The sequence below is a fragment of the Lipophrys pholis genome (genome assembly GCF_963383615.2).
Source record: "Lipophrys pholis genome assembly, chromosome: 13".
Classification (NCBI taxonomy): Eukaryota; Metazoa; Chordata; class Actinopteri; order Blenniiformes; family Blenniidae; genus Lipophrys; species Lipophrys pholis.
Genome location: NC_137632.1, coordinates 17,563,205 through 17,587,712, shown reverse-complemented (window position 1 = coordinate 17,587,712; position 24,508 = coordinate 17,563,205). Strand labels below are relative to the sequence as shown.

General features: G+C 42.1%; 1 protein-coding gene across 1 annotated transcript; it reads left to right on the top strand.

The window, feature by feature from the left end:
* On the top strand, positions 1–23,560 carry LOC308118963 (alsin-like). Its single transcript, XM_080478699.1, has 41 exons — positions 1–204; positions 1,494–1,585; positions 2,143–2,303; positions 2,495–2,719; positions 2,895–3,085; positions 3,392–3,424; positions 3,517–3,720; positions 4,414–4,538; positions 4,659–4,855; positions 5,244–5,331; positions 5,451–5,623; positions 6,540–6,708; positions 7,341–7,437; positions 9,022–9,099; positions 9,285–9,506; positions 9,872–10,043; positions 10,134–10,329; positions 10,511–10,576; positions 10,692–10,851; positions 11,059–11,190; positions 11,436–11,564; positions 12,333–12,356; positions 14,164–14,234; positions 15,482–15,548; positions 15,697–15,875; positions 16,228–16,293; positions 16,468–16,566; positions 16,839–17,003; positions 17,107–17,218; positions 18,238–18,315; positions 18,402–18,529; positions 18,707–18,859; positions 19,145–19,259; positions 19,389–19,546; positions 19,836–19,916; positions 20,191–20,370; positions 20,485–20,530; positions 20,640–20,701; positions 21,730–21,879; positions 22,054–22,150; positions 22,294–23,560. Exons 2-41 carry the CDS (start codon positions 1,566–1,568, stop codon positions 22,330–22,332), a joined length of 4,908 nt encoding a protein of 1,635 aa, XP_080334825.1. The 5' UTR covers positions 1–204; positions 1,494–1,565; the 3' UTR covers positions 22,333–23,560.
* The last annotated feature ends 948 nt before the right edge of the window (positions 23,561–24,508 follow it).

The window sequence follows — 24,508 nt, the reverse complement described above, 5'->3', positions numbered from 1 at the left end:
ACCGTCGGAGACACCTCCCAACAACACCGCAACTGTGTCACTTCTTCTCCTTTTAACTAACCCGCACTGATTTAAGCTCACAATACATGTCATGTCTCTTTTTTTCTGCCGCGACACAGACCCACGGCTGATCCGGACTTACTAGTCGTTGTTTCGCCCCCACGACAAACTCCTGCGACTTTGTGCGGAGTTGAAACTCAGCCGGTGAGTTTAGTTAGCTTCTGGGGTTAGCATCGAGCTAACGAGCTTCGTGTTTATTAGCTCCACTTTAGTTAGAAGTGTCAGGATTCAATCCTGGACAATGTTAAATCTGAGATTCTGACGACGTCTTACCAAGCGAAAACGAGTTGCAGTCGCATATTGTCAATGTCAATTCGCTCATGTGTACCTGGCTGTGGACGTAAAATACCTGTTAAGATGAGTCGTTGTGCTCCTGTGTTTCCAGAACTATGTGATTGTAATGTGATATAAAAGTCCGGTGTCTGCAGTGTTACTACTGTGGGTTGTTCTGTGACAACTAAACAAGCGATAAGAGCCTATATGAACAGAATATATTCATTATAAATGGGTTTTTTATAAAGTTGAGATTATATGCAGCCTGTGTTTGTTTTTGTTGTAAAAATTAGAACTACATATAAGTCGATTGGACCATTAGTCGATCAAAAACAATAAACTCGCAGCTTTGAGAGAATATTGATGTCCTTTATTAACTTTGTTTAGGATTTAGATTGAACTGTTTAAGGAAATTATTCATTGTACTGTATTATACTGCACATGTTATTTACCTACAATTAATTAATATTTTTGTTTTGGAGGTGTGGGAATTGCCTGCAGTTCTGAGCCTTGTTGTCTTCTGGATATGTATGTTTATTATTATTATGTTTAATTTAACCTGGATTGCCATTTCTTATAACAAGGAATAGGTTTGTTTGTTTTGTTTTTTGGGGCATAAAACAGCAACCTTATACTGTGATGTATATCACATAATCTGTGGCTATAAAAAAAAATCTGAATACAAATATTTTTGGGGAAAAGGAAATAAACAGTAAGCAGCTGGTTTGAGAAAGGTTTAAACATTTTGATGCATTTTAAAATGCTGGGTTTCTTAAGTTTTCTCATTTCTTCTTTCGTTTGGAATGTTAGTCGGGGCAAAACAAGACATTTTTCGTCACTCATTCAATTTTTACAAGGTAATTTTTTTGCGATTGTTTCTGCATATTTTACATATTAATAGAGACCCCACACTGTCGAAATACTTTGATCATAAGCTGAGAGGAATGCACTGTTGTCTACAGTATTGTAATCTTCAGTCAGAGTGCTCTTAAAATTCAAGTCCTGGGCATATATACAATTCATATAACACAGTGCTAATGTCTTTGTTGTTATTTATTTTAGCATTTGAGTTGGCAATTAAAAGTACTTCCAGAGATGATGATAAATAAAGTCTTCTAACTCGAAAATATTATCTTCCTTTCTGTCGTCTTTTTTTTAAGGGTCAATAGAATGGCTTAAGAAATGTTAAGGAAGGAGCCGTCAGTGTGCTGGAGAATGGAGAGGCTTAAGTGATGGAGAAACAAAAGGAAAGGTATGTACACTTTCTAGCTGTTCCTGGCGTGATCAAATCTCCCCAGCAAGATGTTGAAAGTGAAACACAAGACACCTTACCATTCTGTTTCTTGTCACTGTCATTCAGACTGTTTGAGTTAAAATCTACTATTGTGGCCTCACAGGTAGCTGAGTTTTCATTTATAGATGGCAAACATCACCTTCATTACATTGAAAACTGCTTAGAAAATCCAGTATATCTTGCACTATTGTGAAAACATCAAACAGAATAAATATAGATGGATATTTTCGTTCACCCTGTATATAGATGTGTCTAGCTCAAGAGTATACATTGTGAGTGTTCATGCCTTACAGTTACTGTCTCCAAATATAACCCCATGTCTTGCTTGCAGACGTTAAGCCAACAATATTTGACAGACAGATTAATGAGCTGATGAACATATGTGTGCCTCCAAACCCAAAGTAAATTCCTCATGAGTACTTCAGGTTGTATCAGTGTGTGGCTGCTGGTGCGGAGGACACATCTGAGTCTGAATATCGGTTGACATTTTATTAATCAGGTTTGTGTTACTGCAGCCTTGCAGATGCGCAGGCCTCCACTGCTCCAGAGCGAGGACTCCTCCACATCTGGCGCTGCTCAGGTCACAGTGAGCAGCTCTGTCCAGAGAGAGTGCTGCTGTCCAGGCCTGTTCTGCAGGTCTCCCTGGGAGAACACCATGGCCTCCTGCTCGCACAAGGTGAGTGTTTGTTTGCTGTTAGCCGTTGTGATTGATTCCATTTGTTTGCCACTTGTGGACTCGTGCTTGAATGTCGCGATCGCTCCAGGTGTCATTCAGTGTTTTAATCTTGGTTCAAAGTGACATAATGCAAAGTGGAGCTTGTCTGTGGGGGTTTATCATTACACAGTAAATCATTCACTGTCTTGAAGGTGGGCAGGTGTATTCATTTGGAGAGCTTCTCTGGAGGGATGAGAGCATCCCGGTGTCTGCTCCTGTGCTGGAGCTCTCGCTGCAGGAGAAGACCGTGGTCCGAGTGGCTGCTGGCGGCTTCCACTGCGGAGCGCTGACCGAGCAGGGTGGGGTCTACATGTGGGGGGAGAATACAGCAGGACAGTGTGGGATGACTGAGCGGGGCACAGTCACAAACACCACAGGTTGGTCAGCTCCTTCCCTCTTGTGTTCACACTTCCTCCCCTCTACTTGTAAATCCCTCACAGTGCGGCCAAACTCACTTCACCTGTATGTGTCTGCAGTCTGTTAATGCAATTTGGGAACCGAATAGATACGTTTTAATATCAAAGTCAGTAAGCAGAGATTGCTATGTGCTAGTTCCAGAGCCATGTCCCGTCAGTGTGGTGGACAGTGAGGTAAATCCTCCCGTGGTGGTTCGGATCATGGAGCTCGCCTGTGGACGGGAGCACAGCTTGGCTCTTTCTACACAGAATGAGCTGTGGGCTTGGGGAAGTGGCTGCCAGCTCGGCCTGGTCACCAGCACCTTCCCGGTGTGCAGACCACAGAAGGTAATTCTGAATGACTCAGACATTTCAGTGCTGTCACGATCTTGTCTACAAACAAAAAGCCTATTTTGGACAAAAGGATACCTTTGTTTATGGTTCCCGAACTGTTTTGTCTTTTGTCTTTTTTTTTTTCCTCACTTGTTTAACCTTTAATTCAAATTCAGTTGTTCCACAATTGATAGGAGTGGTTATATGACTGTGTCTAATGTTTCAACAGTTCACCTTAGTAATTATTGCACCAGGAATGGTTGTCAAACTGATTAAATATTCTAATTTACTATATGCATTTTGTTCCCCTCTGTGTCCCAGGTGGAACATTTGGCAGGCAGACATGTGATTCAGGTACGTTCTTCTCACATGTCTTCGTTGCTACGTCAAACCGGTAAATATTCAGTTTTGAATGCATAGTCACAGGATCTGTTTGTCGTCTTCAGGTGGCTTGTGGCGCGTACCACAGCCTGGCGCTCGTTCGCAGCTTAACCGCTCAGGAACACACTACCCAGAAGAATCCTTCGAAGAGGCGAGAGCGGAGCCAGTCTCCTCACCCCTTCTTCTCAGCATCAGAGGAGCTGTCTGCAACTGATGATGCTCACTACTGTCCACTAGGGGTGGAACTGACTGAAGGCATTAAACATGAGGTAAAGACAGTCTTAAAATAACAAAATATAACTCAGTTAAAAATAATAAGACTGTTTGAGTTTGGCATTAGTCACTACGCATTGTAACCTAAAACACTGGGGCAGTGTAAACTGTAATCCAGAGTATCTTGTAATAGCAGCTTATGTTAAGTTCTAGGATATCCACAATGGATTCTTGCGGTCACTGTGTTGAATTGGGGGAAATGAGTTGGGTTAAAGACCTTAATGTCTGTGGTTAAAAGCTTACAAGGCCTGCTCACTTATTTCAGGGCATTTAAAAAAAAAAAAAAAAAAACCTTGAGGTCTGCAGTGGTTTGATCCTGCTCGTGTTGATTTTAGGAGGCCAGTGTATAAACAGGTAATAATGTGGTAATATCTGCTGTTATTCTGTTATTAAACATTGAAGCTTATCACCCTGAAGGGTCTGCTAACAACGTATCTGGTCAAGATATTAAAAGGATCCTTACAGGCCATGGAAAGTCTGCCTTCAAGATGGTGGGGATGTTTTGACTCATCTTTGAATGCCGAGTCTTTACTTCCTGTCGCAACCAGAATGATAAAAGAAATGACAGCATGTACAGGCAGTAAAAAAGCTTTTGGTTGATTTTTAAACCAGATATTTCCACAATGTGGGACCGCAGCTGTTTGCTGATCCAGCAGTGTTTGATGCCCTTCTATGGTTTGCATTCCCAGACTTCTCCCCGAAGACACGGGCTCAGACAGAGGCTCCTACTTGGGGGAAAGTCCGCTGGCAGCAGCCCTGGCTCTGGGGCCAGTTCATGCCAATTGTCTGAAGACGAAAAATCTATGCCGAAACGGTATTGTCTTTCATAACTTTATGTGTTTCTTGAGCAAACGTCAATATTTTATTGTGTTTTATTTTTCTCCCCTTCTATATGCTATATGATATGCTTCCCTTCTTTCCAATGAAACTTCAGACACAACCTTCCTGATGTGCAGACCGATTCTAAAAGTCATATCGGCCTGCAGTCAGGTTGGAGAGCCAACAAGTCTTTGGCCTTCCCTGATGAGCAACAGCTTCAGAACATCCTCAAGAAACTCTCCGCTCACTCACTGGAGACGCAGCACACCGCAGGAAGCGGAGATACAGACTCACTGAGCAGCCACACTTCAGGTCAGGATGGTTTCTTCCTCCTTGTTTCAACTTATTTCTAAACAAAGTAGTCAATCTATGGGATCACAGAGTCTTCTAATGATTTGTACTCTCACGTCTCGGTAAAATATTGCAGGTTTGAATTCAGGCTTAACATTTTTGTATTGAGTTTACATGTTCTTAGTGTGTGTGTGTGTGTATGTGTGCGTGTGCACACATACACACACACACACACTGGTCCTCAGTTGAATAAAGCCATATAGATAATGTGTTATTTTTTTTACTTGCCTATTCATGAATGCTTTTTTTTTTTTTTTTTATGCATTTAGTTGGTTTAGTTTATTTTTGTTGCTTTGCAATTTACTGTTCTTTTTTCCTCACTCTGTAACATTTTCTTCCTTTCCCCCAGATGACAGTTTGGTCTCCTCAACTCATTCCTCGGATCTGTTGAACTCGAGTTATAAAGACAATGCCACTACGAGTCAACAAGCCAACACGTAAGATTTACCTTTGTTGGTTATGAAGCATCTTCGTGTTTAATCTCATACGGAGGAACTATCACTGCTCACAGTGTGCAGTGCTACAGCAGCTTGACCTTTGACCTTCTCCTCCACAGTACCAGTGGTCCATACCCATCTTCTGCGGTGTGTTTGGACGAAGTTCGCCTCTGTCTGGAGCAGGACAAGCGGGCACTGCGGAGGCAGAAGAGCGTCAGTCTTACAAACATACACCAGAAGAGGAATACGCCTGCAAAGACGAGACGCTCACATCCTGGAACACCCCCACATGGTAGGGATGGTTTAGTGTGAGCAACGCATCTGTAAATTTACCCTCTTCTGTTAAGATGGATAAATTAGTCTCCAAAATGAATGCATGATACTGTTGACTGGATTCATCTACACGCAAGATACAATTTACAATATGTAGGTTTTTTTTTTTCATTATTATTTTTGTAATATTTACAAAACAAATGGCAACAAGATAAATTAGTGGTAATATTTCTTTGTTTAAATGAACTGTTGTACTTGTGCTGGCGGGCGTTCCAGAAATATGACTGATATCAGTCGGTTTACACTTGAACATCAGAATCTTTAAAAAGTCCTGAAGTCATGCCTCTTTATTGTCAACGGCCCCATAAAAGGCAGATGGAGGGGCGGTTCAACATACAGGGAAGTCGTTGGTTTGCAGACACTAGAGACAAGCTTTCTGTCTAATCTGGAGTTTCAGGAGTGTAAAAATGAAATTCTGGGGTTGGCAAATAAGGATCTTAAAACCAGTCTGTCATACATTACTTTTAGTCTTTGCCGACAAAAACCAATCTCAATGCCACATCAGATAATGATTAGCAGTTACTGTACTCGGTAGTTGATGATTTTCTTCCTGCTCCTCGCCTGCAGCTTCAGTCCACTCACTGCTGGCTGCTTTGAAGATATGAGGTTTTACAAGTTGGTTCTAGACGACCTCTGTGAGTCGTCTGGGTGTGTTCATACCAAACCTGTTGCATGAAGTTTTTCATGTTTGCCCATGTAGTATAGTTAATGTAGACATGTGGAAAAACCATTGTGGAGTCCAAATCAGGTTGTTTCCAGAAAGATCTCACCGATTGCCAGATAAACACTCGTATGGTAACAATGAAAGTTTATTTACAGCCTGGAAAAAAAAAGGCTATAAACCAAGTTCAGGTTGTTTTGTGTTTTTCTTTCAGGATCTCCTCATCGCCGCCGACCTTGTGCCTGCGGGCCCTTCTCTGCCGGCCGAGGTCAGACCGCAACACCCGAGGAGGCAGCTGACGGGCTCCCGTCTCTGGAGACGGAGGTGTGGAGCTGGGGCCGTGGATCAGAGGGACAGCTCGGTCATGGAGACCACCTCGACAGGTCGGGAAACTACCTCACATCTATATAGGAGGGAGGGAGGGAGGGAGAGAGAGTGTGTATTGTTGATTTGGTATTACAAATTTTTCTTCATCCTAAAATTCTGTGGAGGTGTGCCCATGCCACAATCTGTAAGACTAAATTAAAAACATCAAGTCAATTTCAAAGGAATGTATTGTATGGTATTTCTTTTTCAAATTATAGATTCACCGAGCTTCTTTCACCAACCTAGAAAACAATTGAGTGGATATTGTAGAATTGACAGGCGCGTATTATTAAACTTCTCATAAGCTTTACATGAATGAGATTAACCCGTCGTTTGGGTCATGGATTAGCCTATACAAAGCTATTTAAGCTTTTATATAAACTTCATAATGTACTTGTCAATAATCACAGCTGCTTCTGTTGTTGACTGTTTGTGGAGGAAAATGCATGAAGAAGTGATCATTTCTTATAAATACTGTATATTCATGAAGAATTAAGCATTTTGTCTTTTTTTTTTACAACTACATTATGTTTCACATCTGCTTATACTCACTTTAAAATTTGTACTCATTAGGCATCATAATATTAAATATAAAGTGTTTAAATATGTTTTATGAAATCCACTTCTTTGTGTGTTTCTGCGCGTGTAGACTACAGCCTCTGTGTATCAAGTGTTTAACTGGAGAGGAAGTGATCAGAGTCGCTGCAGGCTCACACCACTCGCTGGCTCTCACCGCTCAGTGCCAGGTAAATGTCACCGACACGCACAACCAAGGAACGAAAACCTCAGTACACTTCACCAATATTACAAGTTTGTGCTCCGAGATGGTGGAACTGTAAGCAAAAAAAGTGGATGGTTGTTGAATTGATACCTCGTGTGGTGAGGTTCATAACAGGTGAGGCATTGGCTCTTTTAAAGTCAGATTTACAAAAATAAACACTCAACTAAGAGCTTAAATTTGATGTTTGACAGCTTATTGTGTTTCATATCTAATTCCTCCAAATACACATGAGTAAGGTACATATATGGCCAACGAACTGTTAAATGTATGCTGGCTCTGAGAAACGCCCCTTTGGGTTATACCTTTGCTGCTTCTTAAATTACCTTCATAGTTGCATACTATTCTAAAGATATTTTAGAAAAGAAAAGTTTAGTGGGGAGATTCTGTTTAAAAAAAAAGTCATATGGAAAAGGTGATTTTAAAAAGTACAGATTATATAAATGAGTCAGTAAATTTGATATTTAGTAATTTAAGCATTTTGTTCATTGATTGGAGTTTGTTCTTTCGAGCAGTACAGGTTTAAAACAAATAAAGAATACATTTGGTCTCGGAAAAGGAAGAAAAGAAGTAGAACAACATAAACTTGTGTGCTCAGCAATGCACCCTTGGGTGAGACGGACTACTTCACTTCCTGCTTTTTCATTATAGTTTAATCCAAGATTGGAGGCTAAATATTTTATAGGCACTCATGAAGTACTTCAGAGTTTCTATAGAAATTAAATATCTAATAGGATTGTCTACGCACAGTGCTTTAGTGAAAAAAAGTGAGCAAGCATAAAAACACACACACAGTACTCACAGGTTCAACCCAGTTTGTCGGTTGCACAGTGGTAATAGGCGAGAAGAGGCACCACCTCGTCTGAACTTCTCTGCTCCACAGTTGAATGTTTTCTGAGTTAGCATCGTGCGCTCGTACTGGGGGTGCGGTGACTTTCAGGGTGTGTTCCAATTGCCCCATAGGTCACTACAAAGTGGATTGTGTGCTCAACATCTTAAGTTTAAATCAGACGCCCCTGGATTCATGGAAGAAATGAAAGAGGCGTAGAAGTGAGAATACCCATCAGGGCCTCACAGAAGGTGGAACAGGTTCAGCAGCCGCAGTAGCAACAACAAATATTCGATTGCTTTACCAAGCAAGTCTAGGGTGTTTCAAATGTAGACTCAGGTTACTCTAACCACTTAGTAAACAGTCCCAGTTTTATTGGCATCTTCTCCAAAACAGATGATGTACAGGATAACAGCCGCATACTTGCTTAAAGAAATACGTTGTAGCAGGTCTCACCTTTTTGTTTCGATGGAGACCGGAAAGTTTCTGAAATCCATGATTTCACAAATCCATGTCCTAATCCCAATAACACACACACTCTCATCACACCACCCTGTCACCATCACAACAACAGAGCTCAGCTTGGCCGAACTGAAACCAAAGTGTGATGACAAACATTAGCGTAGCTGTCATAAAAGGCTTTGAATAGAGGAAGGACAGATTAGAGTGATCTGGTTTTCTCTGAAACTTAAGCTGATGGCGTTCTTTCTTCATGTGTTGCAGGTGTACACATGGGGCAGCAACATGTGCGGACAGCTGGGTCATGTCAACAGTCCTGTGACTGTGCCTCAACAGGTTAAGGTGCAGTAATGTGTTCTTTATCACTCTGAAAACTTTCAGCCCAGTAGTTTATCAGTTGTTGTTTTTTTGGAATTATTAAATATGTGCACATAAGATTGAACGGTTAAAATACACATGGGTGTACCAATATCAGAGAGAGGCGTTGTAATGGCACTTTGTCTTTTTCCCCTGATTGATCACCGCAGCTCTCTGATGATCTCCGTGTTTGGGACGTGTCGGCTGGCCAGAGTCACTCCCTCCTCCTGGCTGATGGTGACTGTATTCAGCCGGTACTGCTGTACTGTGGACAGCAGCAGGAGCCAGAGCAGAGCGGGATGTTACCTCAGAGCCAAAGCTCACGCCAGAGGTCACCAAACAGAGCAGAGAGCTACACAGTCAGACCCACCCTGCTGCAGTCCTGCATTGAGGTCTGTAGACCATAAACACAAATAAGTAAAGAAGATGATGGGTGTAGCATTTTTTTTCCCAAGAAACCACGCAAGCAATTTTATTTTTACATGTTGCTCACTGTGCAGTATGGTCGTGGTACAATCTGTGTGGGGACGGCTGGAAAGCATCAGCAGACGCTTTTCAAATTTTGTGAGCGATAACATAAAATATAGTAAAAGTCACAGATTACGTAGGAAAATCCCCCCAATAAATACAAGAAGGCTTGCAACGGCTTGCAAAGTGTGAAATATTTAGAATTTGGTGTTGGTGAAGTTATATTCATGCTATCTGGGATTTAAACTTTTACCTTGGCAATCACTTTCTTCGGTTTATCTTTGGATAGATGAGCTATATTAGCAGTGTGAGCAGTGGCGGTCAACACTGGGCAGTGCTGGAGGACCACAACGTCAAGGGATTCATCTCAGCCATCCATGAGCTGGCCTCCAGAGAGAGGGAGCTCTTCTCCTGGTCGAGTCGGGTCCGGAAGATCCTTCTCCTGCCGCTACGTAACAGAGGTGAGAGGGTTTCTGCTTCTCAGTAACACAAACATGATTTCAGCATCCGAAAGCAAGTGAAGTCGTGTGTGTGCGCTCCCTCATCCACAGAGAGTACCGCTCCAGCATTAGGTGAGCATTGCACTCACCTGTTCTTCTCCCTCTGCGAGAGCTTCCTTCACCTGAGCACGCTGATTGGTCGACACGCCACGTCACTCTCTGACTTCCTGCGTGACATTCAAGGCAGTGATGTCACTTTGTTACCCCTGCTAACACACACTGACTACTTCCAAGACACTTACAAGAAGTAAGTATGGATTGTCTCACCACTAAGAAAAGGTCTGTACTCGCAACCCAGAGAGAACAACTCTTAACATCTTACCGATATCTTTACTAATGTTATCGGTAATGGTTAGTAATTTTATTGCACTGTGCTGAATTAAAACAAAAGATCAACTCAGCGTCTCAATCTCTGTCTGACTCGTTAGATATTGTTCTGCAATTGGTGACTTCCAGGTCATGGATGGATTTCAGCCTCTTCAGAAACTTGCACGGTACGCCGTTTTATTTTTTTCTCACTTGAGTTTGTCCCACAGGAAACACAGACCCCTCATGCTTTACGACTTCTGCACTGCAGGGTGCCATACATATGTTTGTATTTCTGTCCAGGGACTGTTTAGGTCACAAGCACACTCTGCTCACTCAGCTGTGCCATTGGAACCAGTCTGGTAAAGATGATGTCGATCTGGTATCAATACTGTACTGGCCGCTGCAGCAGCTTCACCACTATCACCAAGTCCTACTCAAACTGGCAGCCTGCTATGACGTGGTGACTACAAAACTTTGTGTTTCTCTCTCACTGTCACGCAAACATACTGAGCTCGTTTCTTCTTCTCTTGTTGTTGTTCTCATTTTGCACTTAGCGTATTCTTCAGGATTGAGACACAGCGGTTAATACCGTCATGGTATTGGCTACTTGATGCTGCTCATCTTAACTCTATTCTGTTTAAATAAGTGTCTTTTTATTTTCTCCTAGTTAACTGTGGAGTATCAGTTCCTCCATCAGGGATGCAGTAATTATGAGTCCCTGTCTCTGTCACTGCTGAGAAGGAAGAGGGAGGCTGAAACAACCCTCCAGTTCTGGAAGAGTCACTCTGGAAAAATTACTGTGAGCACATCGACATGCTATGTTGTTCGGTTAAGCCGTGTGTGTGAATCACCAGGTTTTCTACAGTGTTTCGGGGGATATTTTCTGATCTGAGGCAGACAGAATAATGGAGAAGAGGTTAAGTTTGTGTCTTGCAACATGAGGCAGGAACTGAACCTTGGAAGTTGTGGTTTTTGTGGCATGTGCAGTAACTATTTGGCTACCACAGTGTCCCGGTTTAAAATGTACTTGTCTTTATTCTTTAGGAGGTTCTGCGTCTCCCGCAGCGTCGCGTGGTGTGTGAAAGTAGCAACAGATCTCTGACTCTGCAGAACGCCGGGCGCTTCTCCAACCACTGGTTTATACTATTCAATGATGCACTGGTACACACACAGGTAGACACACACACACACACACACACACACACACACACACACACACACACACACACACACACACACACACACACACACACACATTCACTCAAAGTCCTCCATCAAACGTATTTGTGTAGATAATAATGATTTTCTACGGAAGATTCGAAGCGGAGCCTTAAGATACTTTGTTAAAAAAGACTGTTTGGCATGTTACAAAAGATGTCCAGTGTGATTCAAACTTTCTATCAGCTCATCCTCTTACATAGTGGAAATCCTCGGTCTAGAATACAAGTTAACTTCTGCATGTCTGGGCTCACTTGTGCTGATTTCAGTGAAGATAATTTGCCTGCCAAGTCAGGTTCTACTTTAATATTTCTTTCCAGTCAGGCATATTTTCAGACGCACTGTTCCCTTTTAGAGCTATGCGTGCAATTGCTTCCCTACCTCAAGATAGCCATAAACCACCAATGTGCTGAACCACACCTCTTTTTAAGACCAGCAAGCCCTTGGGCACACAGATGTGTGTAAGTACATGTACTGTTTAACCAGTGTGGGTGTTGGATGAGGAAACGGCTACGTCAGACTAAGACTAGCAAAGACAGTCAAACTGCACATGGTGCTGCAGTGAAGCGGGCGTTAGGCCGACAATAACTCTGTCAGTCTTATTCAGCTCTGGGAAAGCTTCCACTGAACCTGTGTCTCTGTTTCTTGCTCACATTTGTGGACACCCTCCACTGTCTTCCCATCACGTTCACGTCTGTGTGTCGTTTCTTTTCATTCACTCAGGGTGCCATTCCCTCTAAAAATTTTGTAAGTATAACTGTCATCGGTGTACCTTATTTAACCCCCAGCCAGCCAACCAAGCAGCTTAACCCGGGTTTTGGGCCACAGCAGTGTCGGCGGGCTGGCGTCTTTCTCAAGCTTCCACTCTGGCAGGTTCACACGGGGTCTCAGGGCAAATGAAATAAATGTCAACACAGGACTTTTTGTATGTTAGAGATGCTGTTTTGCCTCGAGTGCAAACACACTTTTTCTTAATTTCTTCACCAGATAGTTAGTCTTACAGAAATCTGCAACTTATTGGAAATCTAAACACTGGCTCCTTATTTATCATGTTCATCTGCTGTAAGTAAACAGAAATTCATGTGTGTGTTATCATGGATGATGTTTTCTGTCATTCATATGAGGGATCTGGACTTAGTGACAGCACAGATGTTGTGTGTTAACATTTATTTCATGCATGTTGTCTTGTTGGCTGAGTCTTGTCTCTGCTGCTGCCAAACAAGCTGCTGCGTGTGGATTTGGGTCCAGTGGTGACAGCTGCAGGAGACGATGGTGAAAGATGAGTCTCGCTGAGACACGGAGCAGCTCCAAACATGAAGACGTTACTGTCACGGATTGGCCAAAATGACAACTTCATCATTTCAGAGTAGGGGTGTCAAACATGAGGCCTGTGGGCCTAAACTGGCCCTCAAGAGGGTTCAGTCTGGCCCATTGGGCGACCTTGCAAACTGTAAGAATAATGTAGATTTGAACAACTGCATTTATTCTTAAATTAAGTAACTACTGTTCCTTATTTATCCTCTAAGGTTTGAGCTGGTGATAGCATAAGCGTCACAGCCATAAAATAAGTGTGAGTTTATGAAAACATGCATGCTAAAGGCTGCAGGATACCTGCGCTCTGAGAAGAGAGTCATGCATTAGTGTTACTACTGCCACTCTGAAGAGAAACACCGTGGAGGTTGGATTTCAGATTCAAATTAATATCAGTGTGTTCATAATAGTTTTTGCAAAAATGGCATTAAAAGTGAACATCGATCAGATGCTCTTGGATTTTATTCCGGCATTAGAACTGGCAAGGCAGGATGGGATGTGGCTCCTGAACCAAAATGAGTTTGACACCTCTGTTGTAGATATTTCCCTGCTGTGTCGTGTGTATCCCTCTCCTGTGAGTGAAGGCTCCGTGTAGTATAAAGCAGTTTGTCGTTGAGCTTTTTGGTCCTATGTTGTGCCATAAGACTGTGATGTAATTGTATGCATTTTAGCTTTCCAGGTTTTTGAAGGGATAAATCAAACTACAATTCTCATCCAAAAGAAGCAACTGTTATTGTGTGTTATTCCTGCATCATCTTTTAAATATTAGATTAAAAGATAATTCCATTTTACTCCATCTTTATGTGACAACTGTTAAATGAAATCTTGTTTTGGGAAATAACCATATTGCAACACAGAGATTAGGATCCACGTATGTGACTTGCTTTAGTTTAGTTTACTCCCAAGAGTTGAGAAGTGAAATCCAGAAATGCTGCGCTGTGTCATGTCTTTTATCCCTCTCAGCTTGTCCTGGTCACATGCTCTCATAGTACAACTGGCATCACACTGACTGTCTTTTGGGACTTCCTTATTTCACCAGCATGCAGAGAAACCACATTTTGGCATTAACTGCAACAAATCTACTGCTCACGAGCGTCTCTCACATACACAGTGTGGATGTGGTCGCGTCTGAAGTTTGGTGTTTTCTAATCTCCAATTTTGTGACGTTGGCAAATGCGAAACTTAAAGTACGTGAAGAAATGCCATGTTCTTTCTCTCCTCGCGTTGATTTGTGTCTCTGCAGTTCTCCACTCATCACGTCTACCCTCTGGTTGGTTTGTGGGTGAAACCAGTCACAGAAGACGGCGGCGGACTGTGAGTCTGTTGTTGAGATTTAGGCTTAGAGTATCAAAGCAAATCGAAACTAAAGAAATGGGATGCTCAAACTCTCTTTCTGATGATGAATCATGTAATACCCGTGGGAACAGTGATGTGACGCTTCAACACAAACATGGTCACAGTGCCATATGCCGGGAGATTGTTTTATATCTTGTTTTTTTTAAAATGCACACAAAATCAATAATGGCTGTGGCACAGTGTGTCTTCTTTCCAATAGTGGTTCAGTTCTCTATATTGCCTTTACCACTAAGATAAAGCGCCTCAGGGTAATGGAAGCAACATAAACGTGATTCAAGAGCCTTGTTACAAAAACACCACAATCAAAAAGTGACAAGTTAAATCCATACAAAAGTAGGGAAGCAATAGACGCCACAGTTATCAGAGTAACTAATATTAGGAAGTTAAACCCATGACTAAACAATAATGTAACATTAAATGTAAGATTCCCCTGCTCTGGAAGTTCACAAAACAGGAGAAGATTAGTTGAAAAACGGCAGAAAACCTCTTTGGAGTTGCTTCCTAATCCTCCACACGACAGCCAGCAAAAACACCAGTTTACATAGATTTAACTAAACTGCAGCTACTGTCGTCTTCTGGACATTCACTGAGGTTGACAATAGGATGAGATGTGGCGCGCTGCAGCGCACAACGGGCTCATGAAAGGGGAGAGAGCTCTCCTCCACAGTCTGCAGACGTACCAGCGCGATATAAGCAAAGTCTCGGTAAGATGACTTGAAATAGTAAATGCACCACTTAAGCAATTATAAAATGTAAAACAAGCAGTTCAATTCTTTGAATAGTGGAAAACGTGTCTCTGAATGTGTTGCATTGTGAACCGGATGAACAAAGTACAGTTACTGTTTTACCAAGAGGCTCATACTGAAGAAACTCAAGCCAAGTTCTTGGAGTTGTAAGATGTTTTTTCTCAATGAAAAGTTTTGTTTACAGTTTGATGCAATTTAATGCTTTTCAGAAATACTTACAATCAAGAATATTGATGACATTACCATATTAAAACCGCGTTAACATTTCATTGGTATAGGAGGGATATTAAATACAAAAAATGTAAACAGCACCCTGATATAGGTAGCATTTACAGTAATGGACAGTATTTCAATGAAATACTTTGGTGTAAAATACACAGTATTTACACAAATCTTTAAGAAAATAAGCTGTGTCAGCTTATGTTTGTGTGTTATTGTTTTTGTTTTCTGTATTTTCAGCCATGCCATCAAAATAACATGTCCAGAGGAGAGTTTCACCGTGGTGGCCTCGACTCCACAAGAAAAGGTGCCTTCATGGTTTCCACACTTGGTGACTCTCACACTTCACAAAGTTAACTTCTGTTTCACGCTCGTCTCTCTCTCTCTCTCTCTCTCTCTCTCTCTCTCTCTCTCTCTCTCTCTCTCTCTCTCTCTCTCTCTCTCTCTCTCCGTAGAACAAGTGGCTACGGTCTCTGACCCAGGCGGTGGATCAGGCGCTGGGAGGCGGGGGTCAGGGGTCAGCACGTGGGGAAACCGCGATGTCCCGTACTGTCTCCCACACGTTCATCGGGGATGAACGGCTGAAAGGTGCTCAGTACAGCGGGGGCTGGCTGGCAGGACGAATCCATGGCAGGTCAGAGAACATGTCTGTTTCTCCTTTGCGTTTATCTCATCACCAACTGTCCAGCTTCTTCTGTGTGTCCTCAATAAAGTAGTCTCAAGTATGTCCACTGATCTAAAGTGGTCAGATCATGTGTTTGTGTATTGATTTTTGGCTTTTTGTCAAACTCAAAGACATTAAAGTGTCTTTAAGTAAGCAGATCACGTTAAAGATCAAGATGTTAACAGACAGTGATTTTTTTATTTAGATGACAGCAGACAGGAGCATTTAATGGAGGAGTTACAATATATAAAGAAGCTATATTACAGTTAATGAGTATAGTATATATATATTTAATTAAAAAAAAAATGTTTGTTTGTTACAGAGGCACCATGAAGTGGCCAGGTGGTCGGACATACTACGGGAACTTCAAGAATGGACTGGAGGATGGGTCAGTCCGTTACTTCTGGTGTAGTGTGACTGTGTGGTTGTCTCCAAGTTAAACTACTTTTGATCCATTTGATGGGACATACGACAAAGAACACTAAAGCTTTAAATACTTTGTCCATATGGAATTTCTTTGATGATATTTAGAATTTTTCTTCTAACTTTAATCTCTTTCCAGTTATGGAAGCTTTGTGGAACCTAACAAAGTGCTGAATAAACCAGATAGGTACCAGGGGCAGTGGAGAGAGGGGAAGATTCATGGTTTTGGCAAGTACAAGTAAGTCTCCAGCTTTCCCTTCATAAAAATGTGTATTTAAAGTGCACATGCTCATAACGAGGTTGAGTCTTCATTACTGATCAATTTCATGTTATAAAGGGACTTTTTTTTTTTTTTTCCTTTGGTCTTCTAAGTGTCAACTCTGATCATGCACATAAAAACCTGCCTCCATCGCATTTCATTTGTTTGGTAGTTGTGCTATTAACACAGACTAACTCTAAGTGTGCGTGGGGGCGTGTCTCTGCGCTCCTGTCTGTGTGGGTCACCCTCAGGTACGCCAGCGGCGAAGTGTACGAGGGCTGCTTCTGCGAAGGCCAGCGTCACGGCTATGGCATGCTGAGCTCGGGGAAACTGCCGCAGAGCTCCTCCAGCTTCTTCATCGGCCAGTGGGTCCAGGGCAGGAAGACGGGATACGGAGTCCAGGAAGACATCACCAGGTCTGGACAGCAACAGAGTTGTAATAAAGAATCAAGATTGAACGTTTAGAGATCCTGACATGCTGCTTTCATTAGTTATTGGCTGGCCTTGTTTTGTTCTCAGAGGTGAGAAGTACATGGGATTGTGGCTGGATGACCAGCGTCATGGCAGCGCGGTGGTGGTCACCCAGCACGGCGTTTACTACGAGGGGACTTTCAAAGACAACAAGATGAGTGTAAGTGCACTCGCAAGTATATACTTACTTCTTTCCTGGTCCGTGAGCAATTTTAAAAATGTCTTTGGGTCACAGATTACTTTCATTACTTTAAGATTACTTAATTGCAATAGATATGTGCATAAATGTGTACCTAATTGATTCAAACTAAAATTAAATGAGCAAGTATGAAGTAAATCTCAAACTAGAAAATTGGTTATCGAGAATGTTTCAGTGTCCGTCCGCCAACGACATTGTGATTTCCAAAAAAAGACAACACTTGGCTCAGCCTCCGGATACTTTAATGATACTCGAAGTTTCCTCAACTTGCATCACTTGTTACAAAGCACTGTAGTATTCTGTGCAAAGCACCAGTCAGTGTTGGTACACGCATACTGAATAGTCCCTTACAAAAACAATGAAACTTGCACATTGTTATGAATTTATAGGAGGAAACAAAAGAAAAACCTGCCAGACAGGACGTGAAGCGAGGACGTGTAGTAGAATTTAGAATATAGACAGTGGCAAGATGAGAAGTAAAAAATGTGCAAAAGAAAAGATACAAACAATGAATAAGTAGTTAAAACAGTAATAGTAAAAATGGATAATCAAGACAATGACTGTGACATTATTTACATTCTCACCAGGGATGATGCACTAAATAGATAATACATTTCTCTTGTACACAAAAGAATTAAAAGTGCAGTGGGTCAGATTGTTCAGGTTTGGTATTTTGGGGGCTTTACTGAGAGCACGGCTTTTTATATAGTAGAACAAGTATGTGAAACCTTTCTGAGTTTCATGAAGTGCTTAAGCTTAGCATAGACACATCTTGTCTCTTTCTGTTTTTCTTACACAAATCCATGAGATATTCATTATTACCACAAAATTACAAAAAAAAAAAAAAAAAGAGTCTGTCTATATAATGTGTGCGACAAGAGGATGCAGGAGGCTGTTTCACCACAGTACTGCGTGTAGTAGTACACATTCATTATTGCCCTGCCAAATGTTGATCTGTTGAGCAATGTGTTTTCTGTCAGGGTGCGGGTCTGCTGGTGTCGGAGGACGACACCGTGTTTCAGGGGGAGTTCTCTGATGACTGGACCGTCCACGGAAAGGTAGAAAAGCATCTGTGTCCACTTTGTAAAACAACTCTCCGAGTGAAGGTTAATGCATCCATTACTCATCTGCTCCTCTTCCTCAGGGAGTTTTGTCTTTGCCAAATGGAGATTGTCTGAAAGGTCAGTTCACCGGAGAGTGGAACTCGGGCCTGAACGTGGTGGGATTGTACACCAAAGACGAGCCTGATAAAAAAGAGCGAGGCAGCCTGGTGTGAGTACTATTTCTCACTCAAACATCCTCAGATGATTCCTCACGCACATTTCGTGTAAATTATTTCCTGAGCAGACACTTGTGAGCTCATCACGCTTCTTTTTTTATTCATTTTCTAATTGCTCTCTCTGATATATGACGTACCGGAAGACACAGAGTTGTGTGCATGTACAGCAGGTTGGGTCAGTACGCGGTTCCTGCAGCTCTGAGGTGGACGTGTGTGTTTGAAGAGTGCTGGAGTCGACTGGGCTGTGACGCTTCCGGCCGAGGAGAGAGGAGTACGGCCTGGGAAAACATCGCCGTCTCTATAACATCGGCACGGCGCCAGAGGTAACATGACATACACATACACACACACACACACACACACACACACACACACACACATTACCCAGGCTATTAACATTCGGACCGTTTCATCCACTAAACTCACTTAAATAATGGAGGACATTTAAACATGGAACACTTGAACTAATGTAAATTTATATTTTCCAGTCGTCTGTCAACACGAGGTGTAAACATAATCAGATCAGTGAAACGTTGCTGCTAATCCTGTCTTATGCATAGCGATCGACTTGGACAAGTGCGTGTGCTTAAGTCTGAGTGTGTTTGTAGCCCAGATCTCAGCAGGTCTCAGAGCAAACTGCTGGAGAGTCTGGAGTTCATTCCCCAGTGTGGACAACCAGTCAACACTGCAAGTTACGACAGCATTCGGAGATACCTCACCAGGGTACAGGAAGGCATTAAGAATATTCAGACATTTTACCCAACACTGATTTTTTTTTTTTAATTTTACTCGCCAGTTGTGGTTGATCCAACACTTCCGTGTGCTTGTCTGTATACGTGTTGCCCATGTCAGGCGTGTGAAACCCTGTACCACCCTCTGGGCTGGCTGGTGGAGACGCTGGTGACGGCCTACAGGATGACGTACGTCGGCGTGGGATCAAATGGCAGGTTGCTCAGGCAGGCCGTGGAGGAGATCCAGTCCTACCTCACACATCTCTACAGCATCATCAGGTGGGTTCACCTCCTGACGGATGTCTTTGTCCAACTCTACACATGTGTAAAGGCTCTGATCGGAATCACAGGGTTGACACATTACGTGTGAGAGGGAAAGGCCGTGTTCCACATTTCTTTCTGTTTGCTGAAGTCACGACATGAGCAGAGAAACGTTTTACTGAATTCTACACTGACGCTTCTTGAGTGTGTGATAGGAAACGGTGCTGGGTTTGTAAGGATGATTCTTATGATGTTTGATCTGATTTTAAACTGGAATGAAAGGAGTTTCTATGCACGTTGTTTTTAGGTTCCTCTTCCCAGGGTTACCAGCAGATGGCGACATCATCCCAGAGCTCGCTGCCTCCACCTTGGAAAACAGAAACGAAGGGTGAGAATCAACTCGTTCACTCGCTGCCTGTTTCCTTTCCTTAACGGGACAATAAAATGCCTTGAATCCATTTTTTACAGTCTTTATTTAAACTCAACAACAACTGTTACATTATTTGAACATTTTCCTTAACCTTAACCATCATGTTACTGTAAAACATTCATTCACTGGTGTCTTTAGAGCGGAAATATCAAAACAAAATGGCAACAAGAAGTTTGTTTATGAACTGAACGTCCTGTATAACTTCTTTTCCTCTCTCCTCGCCTTCCTCCAGCGTGCTGGTGCTGAGCTGCTCCTCCCTGCTGCTCCCGGTGCTGCTCCCTCGGCTCTACCCGCCGCTCTTCACCCTGTACTCCCTGCAGGAGGAGCAGGAGGAGGCTCGGTACTGGGAGCGAATCCTCCGGCTCAACACGCAGCCCGACCACTCGCTGCTCGGCTCCCTGGGAGTGCCGGAGTGAGTGAACACGGTTGTTCAGGAACGTCGACCGGACGTGGTTCCGCGGAGGAACTTTCCCCGCCGGTTCATGTACAGATTCTCATGCCTTGTTGGCTTTGTGTTGTCTTGTAGAAAGTTCTGGCCGCTGTCGATATTGGTTCTGGGGGAAAAGAAAGAGGTAAGATACTAACTTCTCTTATTACTGTAAATATCTGCAGCACTGTTTGTTGATTTATTTTTCTTAATTGTTGTCTTCTGCTACATTTTGCTCTTTCTGTTCTCCACAGATTGTGTCCAGCAGTAAAGATCTCTGCTTCCTTTCCGCTATAGAGACGCTCCAACAAATCAGGTAGCTGCAGTTTGGCCCAGAGCGACACACAGGCCGACTGGACCGCAGATTGCTCTTGATGCCAGTGAATCACATTGAGTCTCAGACTCAATTTAGATCTGTATGACAAGCAGAACCTCAACTCCAACATTTCTGTCACTGTGGTTGTGTTTGTAGCTCAAAATGGATTCATAAGGAATGTTTCTCATGTGACACAAACCAACAGACTTCAGCTTCAGAACAGCTCAGTTCTCAGTTAATGTAAGAAAGTCCTCATCTACGGTGCTGCAGAGGTTTAACGTTTAACACTACAGGTAAAATAAAGAATTGAGATGTAAAACACATTTTTTAAATTGAGAGAGGCTCCAAAAACGGTTGGTGATTAAACCTGCAGAAATGATGAAGAAAAAAAAAAAGCGTTTAAAGAAAGAATATAATAAATAAACCAAGTGGGGAAAAAAGCTTGAGTACAAATGAAACCAGCTCTGACAGAGACTGAATGTTATAAAGGAACGACAAGTGAGCAGAGAAGTGATGTAAAGATTTTAATTAGTCAAACTGTAGAGTGAAAAAAGCCTGGAGTCATTTGACAGAGCTTGTTTATTCAGACGCGTGTACGTCAGTCTCTGACACTTGTCTAGTATGTTCTTGACCAGATGTAGCTTCCATCTGGAGTTCAACAAATCTCTCATTTCTACATTCACGGATTCACTCATGAATTATGTTTTTAACCGCGGCGTCAGTGACTGTTTACGAGTCCTGCAGGTTCGATTCAGAGTGTTTCTTTCCCATAATAGTGAAGATACGTTTTATTTGTACTGCACATTTTAAAGTCAAGCGACATTTCAAGGTGCTTAACAGGAGGAAGAGAAAAAAAGAACCAAAACATAAAACACATTAGTAGAATTAGTTGTCCAGTTGGCTTGATTCAATAAAACTGCATCATTATAAGTTTTACGCTCTTAATTTGAAAGAAAGCGTGCACAAAGTGTGCGATTTTACCATTTCAAAGAGGACTAATGTAACATTCCCTCTTCTGGCCACTGCAGCAACACGTTCACTCCATCAGACAAGCTTCTGGTCATCAGGAAGACGTTCGAGGAGCTGACGCAGGAGGTCAAACGCCTCTTGGACGGCAACGTTCTGTGGTGCATGGATGACCTGTTCCCGCTCTTCCTTTTCGTGGTGCTCCGAGCGAGGTGTGTTAACACACACACACACACACACACACACACACTCACACACACACACACCCTTCCTCATGCGATTGCCACAAAACGCCACTTGAGTCTAATTGTCGTTGTTACTTGTTGATTCATAAATCGGACTGACGTGACGCCGCGCTTGTTGCGTTTTGTTTCTTTGTGTTTCAGGATCAGAAACCTGGGAGCTGAAGTCTGCCTCATCGAAGATCTGATGGATCCCAATATTCAGCATGGAGAGTTTGGACTGATGCTCACGACACTAAAGGCGAGGCAACAAGTCTGACACCCACACGGGACACATTCACACACATTAGCCCAGATAGCAGTAGTGTATTACTTTTACTATAAGTAATAATAAATACGATGCTTATTTAAACATTTTCTGATTCAACTGTGTCTCGACTGCAGGCGTGCTACTTCCAGATCCAGCAAGAGTCCACCACCTGACAGCGGAGACAAAGACGCTAAAGCACTCCTCAGAGGTGGAAAAGGACAAACCCAGTGGCTGGGGAGGTTTCAACAAACAGCAGATCACGCACATCGCCATCTTGTGGACGTTCTACCAAACTACAGTTCATAAGTTTCATATGCACTTTGTAGCACATCGGGGTTTTTTTTTTTTTCTCAGTTAATCCTTGAATGTTGAGAAACAGAAACGAAAATGAGAAAGTCAGAGATGTGGCTGTGGGTATTTTCAGGTTTCACTCCAAAAGGGAGATAACAAGATCACCGGTTAACATTTTAAAGGGATTAAAATACTTTAAAGGGCGAGTAGAGGTCTAATAATTTCAATTATTCTCTAATGTCCAAACACAACTCAAAGGGAACTTATTAAGGTTGTGATTTTCTCATTTCTCAACAAAAAATCCCCACAACTAAGACTATTTTTAATTGTATATAATTAATATGGGATTTAAAAGTAATTACTGCAGATAAACTCTGCATGCTGGGGGCTGAGAAAACCTGACAGCTTGTGGAAACTACAGTTTTATTTAGCCTCCATCAGCTGGTTGTTTTTAAACAGACACTGACAGAAACACGCTCTTGTCGGCTTTATGAGACAAAAGGATTTTCCTGCACCTGATCTTGATTTTTTTTTTTTATTACGGATCGGTGCAATTTCTTCCCGTTTCTTTTCCCATGATGCCAGAGCGTCCGCAGGAAGTCCAGCTGGCACAAAGCGAGCAGACGTCAAACCTCTGACCGTCTGCTGCAGCAGCTGGATGACGGACTTGGATTCTGAGCACGGCTCACAATTAAAGAAATAAATTAGATTGATTTGAATTATTTAGTTCTATATATAAGTGCCACGAAACAATATACTCCTCGCCTATACGAACAGATCAGGAGCTGGAACTCTTTTCCACATTCTGTTCCATTAAACTCAAAAACTCGCTCAACAGCGTCTCCCAGCGGTATAAACTAGGAAAATGGTCGAGGTTTGGCCTGAGCCGGATTATAAACCCCATAAAGCACCAAATTCTGCCAATTCTTTAGTGCGAGATTCAATATTTGATCATCAGGGACCAAACCTACACCAACCCAAAGCATCAGATCAAGAAGCTCCTACAGTTTTACACTATACGCTCCTTTTTACACTCCTGTGCAGAAAACTAACCGATTATCTCAGGTGAAGCTGCAAAACTCATTTTGAAGACACAAAACCTTATCATGTAAAACAAAACAAAAAACAAAGCAATAAGCAAAGAGAATCAAATATTTTTGACTTGACTGAATAGAATTAATTAGCAAATGCTGATAAGTTCAGTATAATGACAGCAGGAATTATGTGTGTAAATAACCAACATAAAATGAACAACTAGCACTTTGAATGGTCTAATCCAGGAACCCTCCTCTTTCTCATGTGTATTTGGGATAATCCCTCTCATATTTCCCCCTGTGCCCTTCAGGATGTCTGTTTTCCTTTCAGTTTTGTTTTCTCAAACTAATAGTTACCTCAGAAAAGTGATAGTCATGCAGAGATCTAGTTATAAAGAAAGCATTAGCTCAAGTGTCAGTGGGATTATTTTGTATTTGATCAAGGTTCAGATTGTTGTTTTTCATGCAACAAATTAGCTGAATTGTTAAAACATTTAATTCAAATTCAAACTATTGTTATTAGTATCATCTTAAAACATCCCTGATTTTAAAGATTTATTAGGACTCTGAGGTCCCTTCATATGTTTGAAGGGTATATTTCACTTTATAAATGATTAGATTATATTAATAATTTCATTGCCAGATTCCTCATAGACTTTTCCCCACATGGCTGGAATCCCTCCAGCACCATGAATAAATTTGTGTTTAGTTTTTATCGTATTCATAGAAACCTGCACTGCCGTCTTGTTACTGATGAACTGACCGGAAAAAGCAAAAACTGCAAGAAAACACTCGTCAAAAAGAGAGAAAACTATAAAGGTACTTTAGAAATACTGTAATTGACACTATTTCTGCATCAGTGAAAAGTGTTTGTTCTGTATTTATTGTTACTGCTGTTTGCAGGATGTACTGGATGTGCTCACGAGTTGTAAATGTTGTCACTTTAATGTGTTTTGTTTGTGATGAAATGTGTTCCAGTTCGTTCTTTCAGGCAGCGGTTGGTTTCTAATGTGCTCGAGAAGTT

What these genes read in the sequence shown, in the direction of transcription:
- LOC308118963 (XM_080478699.1), top strand. Translation starts at nt 1,566, where the DNA reads ATGGAGAAACAAAAGGAAAG. An exon ending in CTGTGCCTCAACAGGTTAAG is followed by an intron (nt 9,100 to 9,284) that starts GTGCAGTAATGT and finishes TGATCACCGCAG; the next exon opens with CTCTCTGATGATCTCCGTGT. An exon ending in TTCCAAGACACTTACAAGAA is followed by an intron (nt 10,330 to 10,510) that starts GTAAGTATGGAT and finishes CTGACTCGTTAG; the next exon opens with ATATTGTTCTGCAATTGGTG.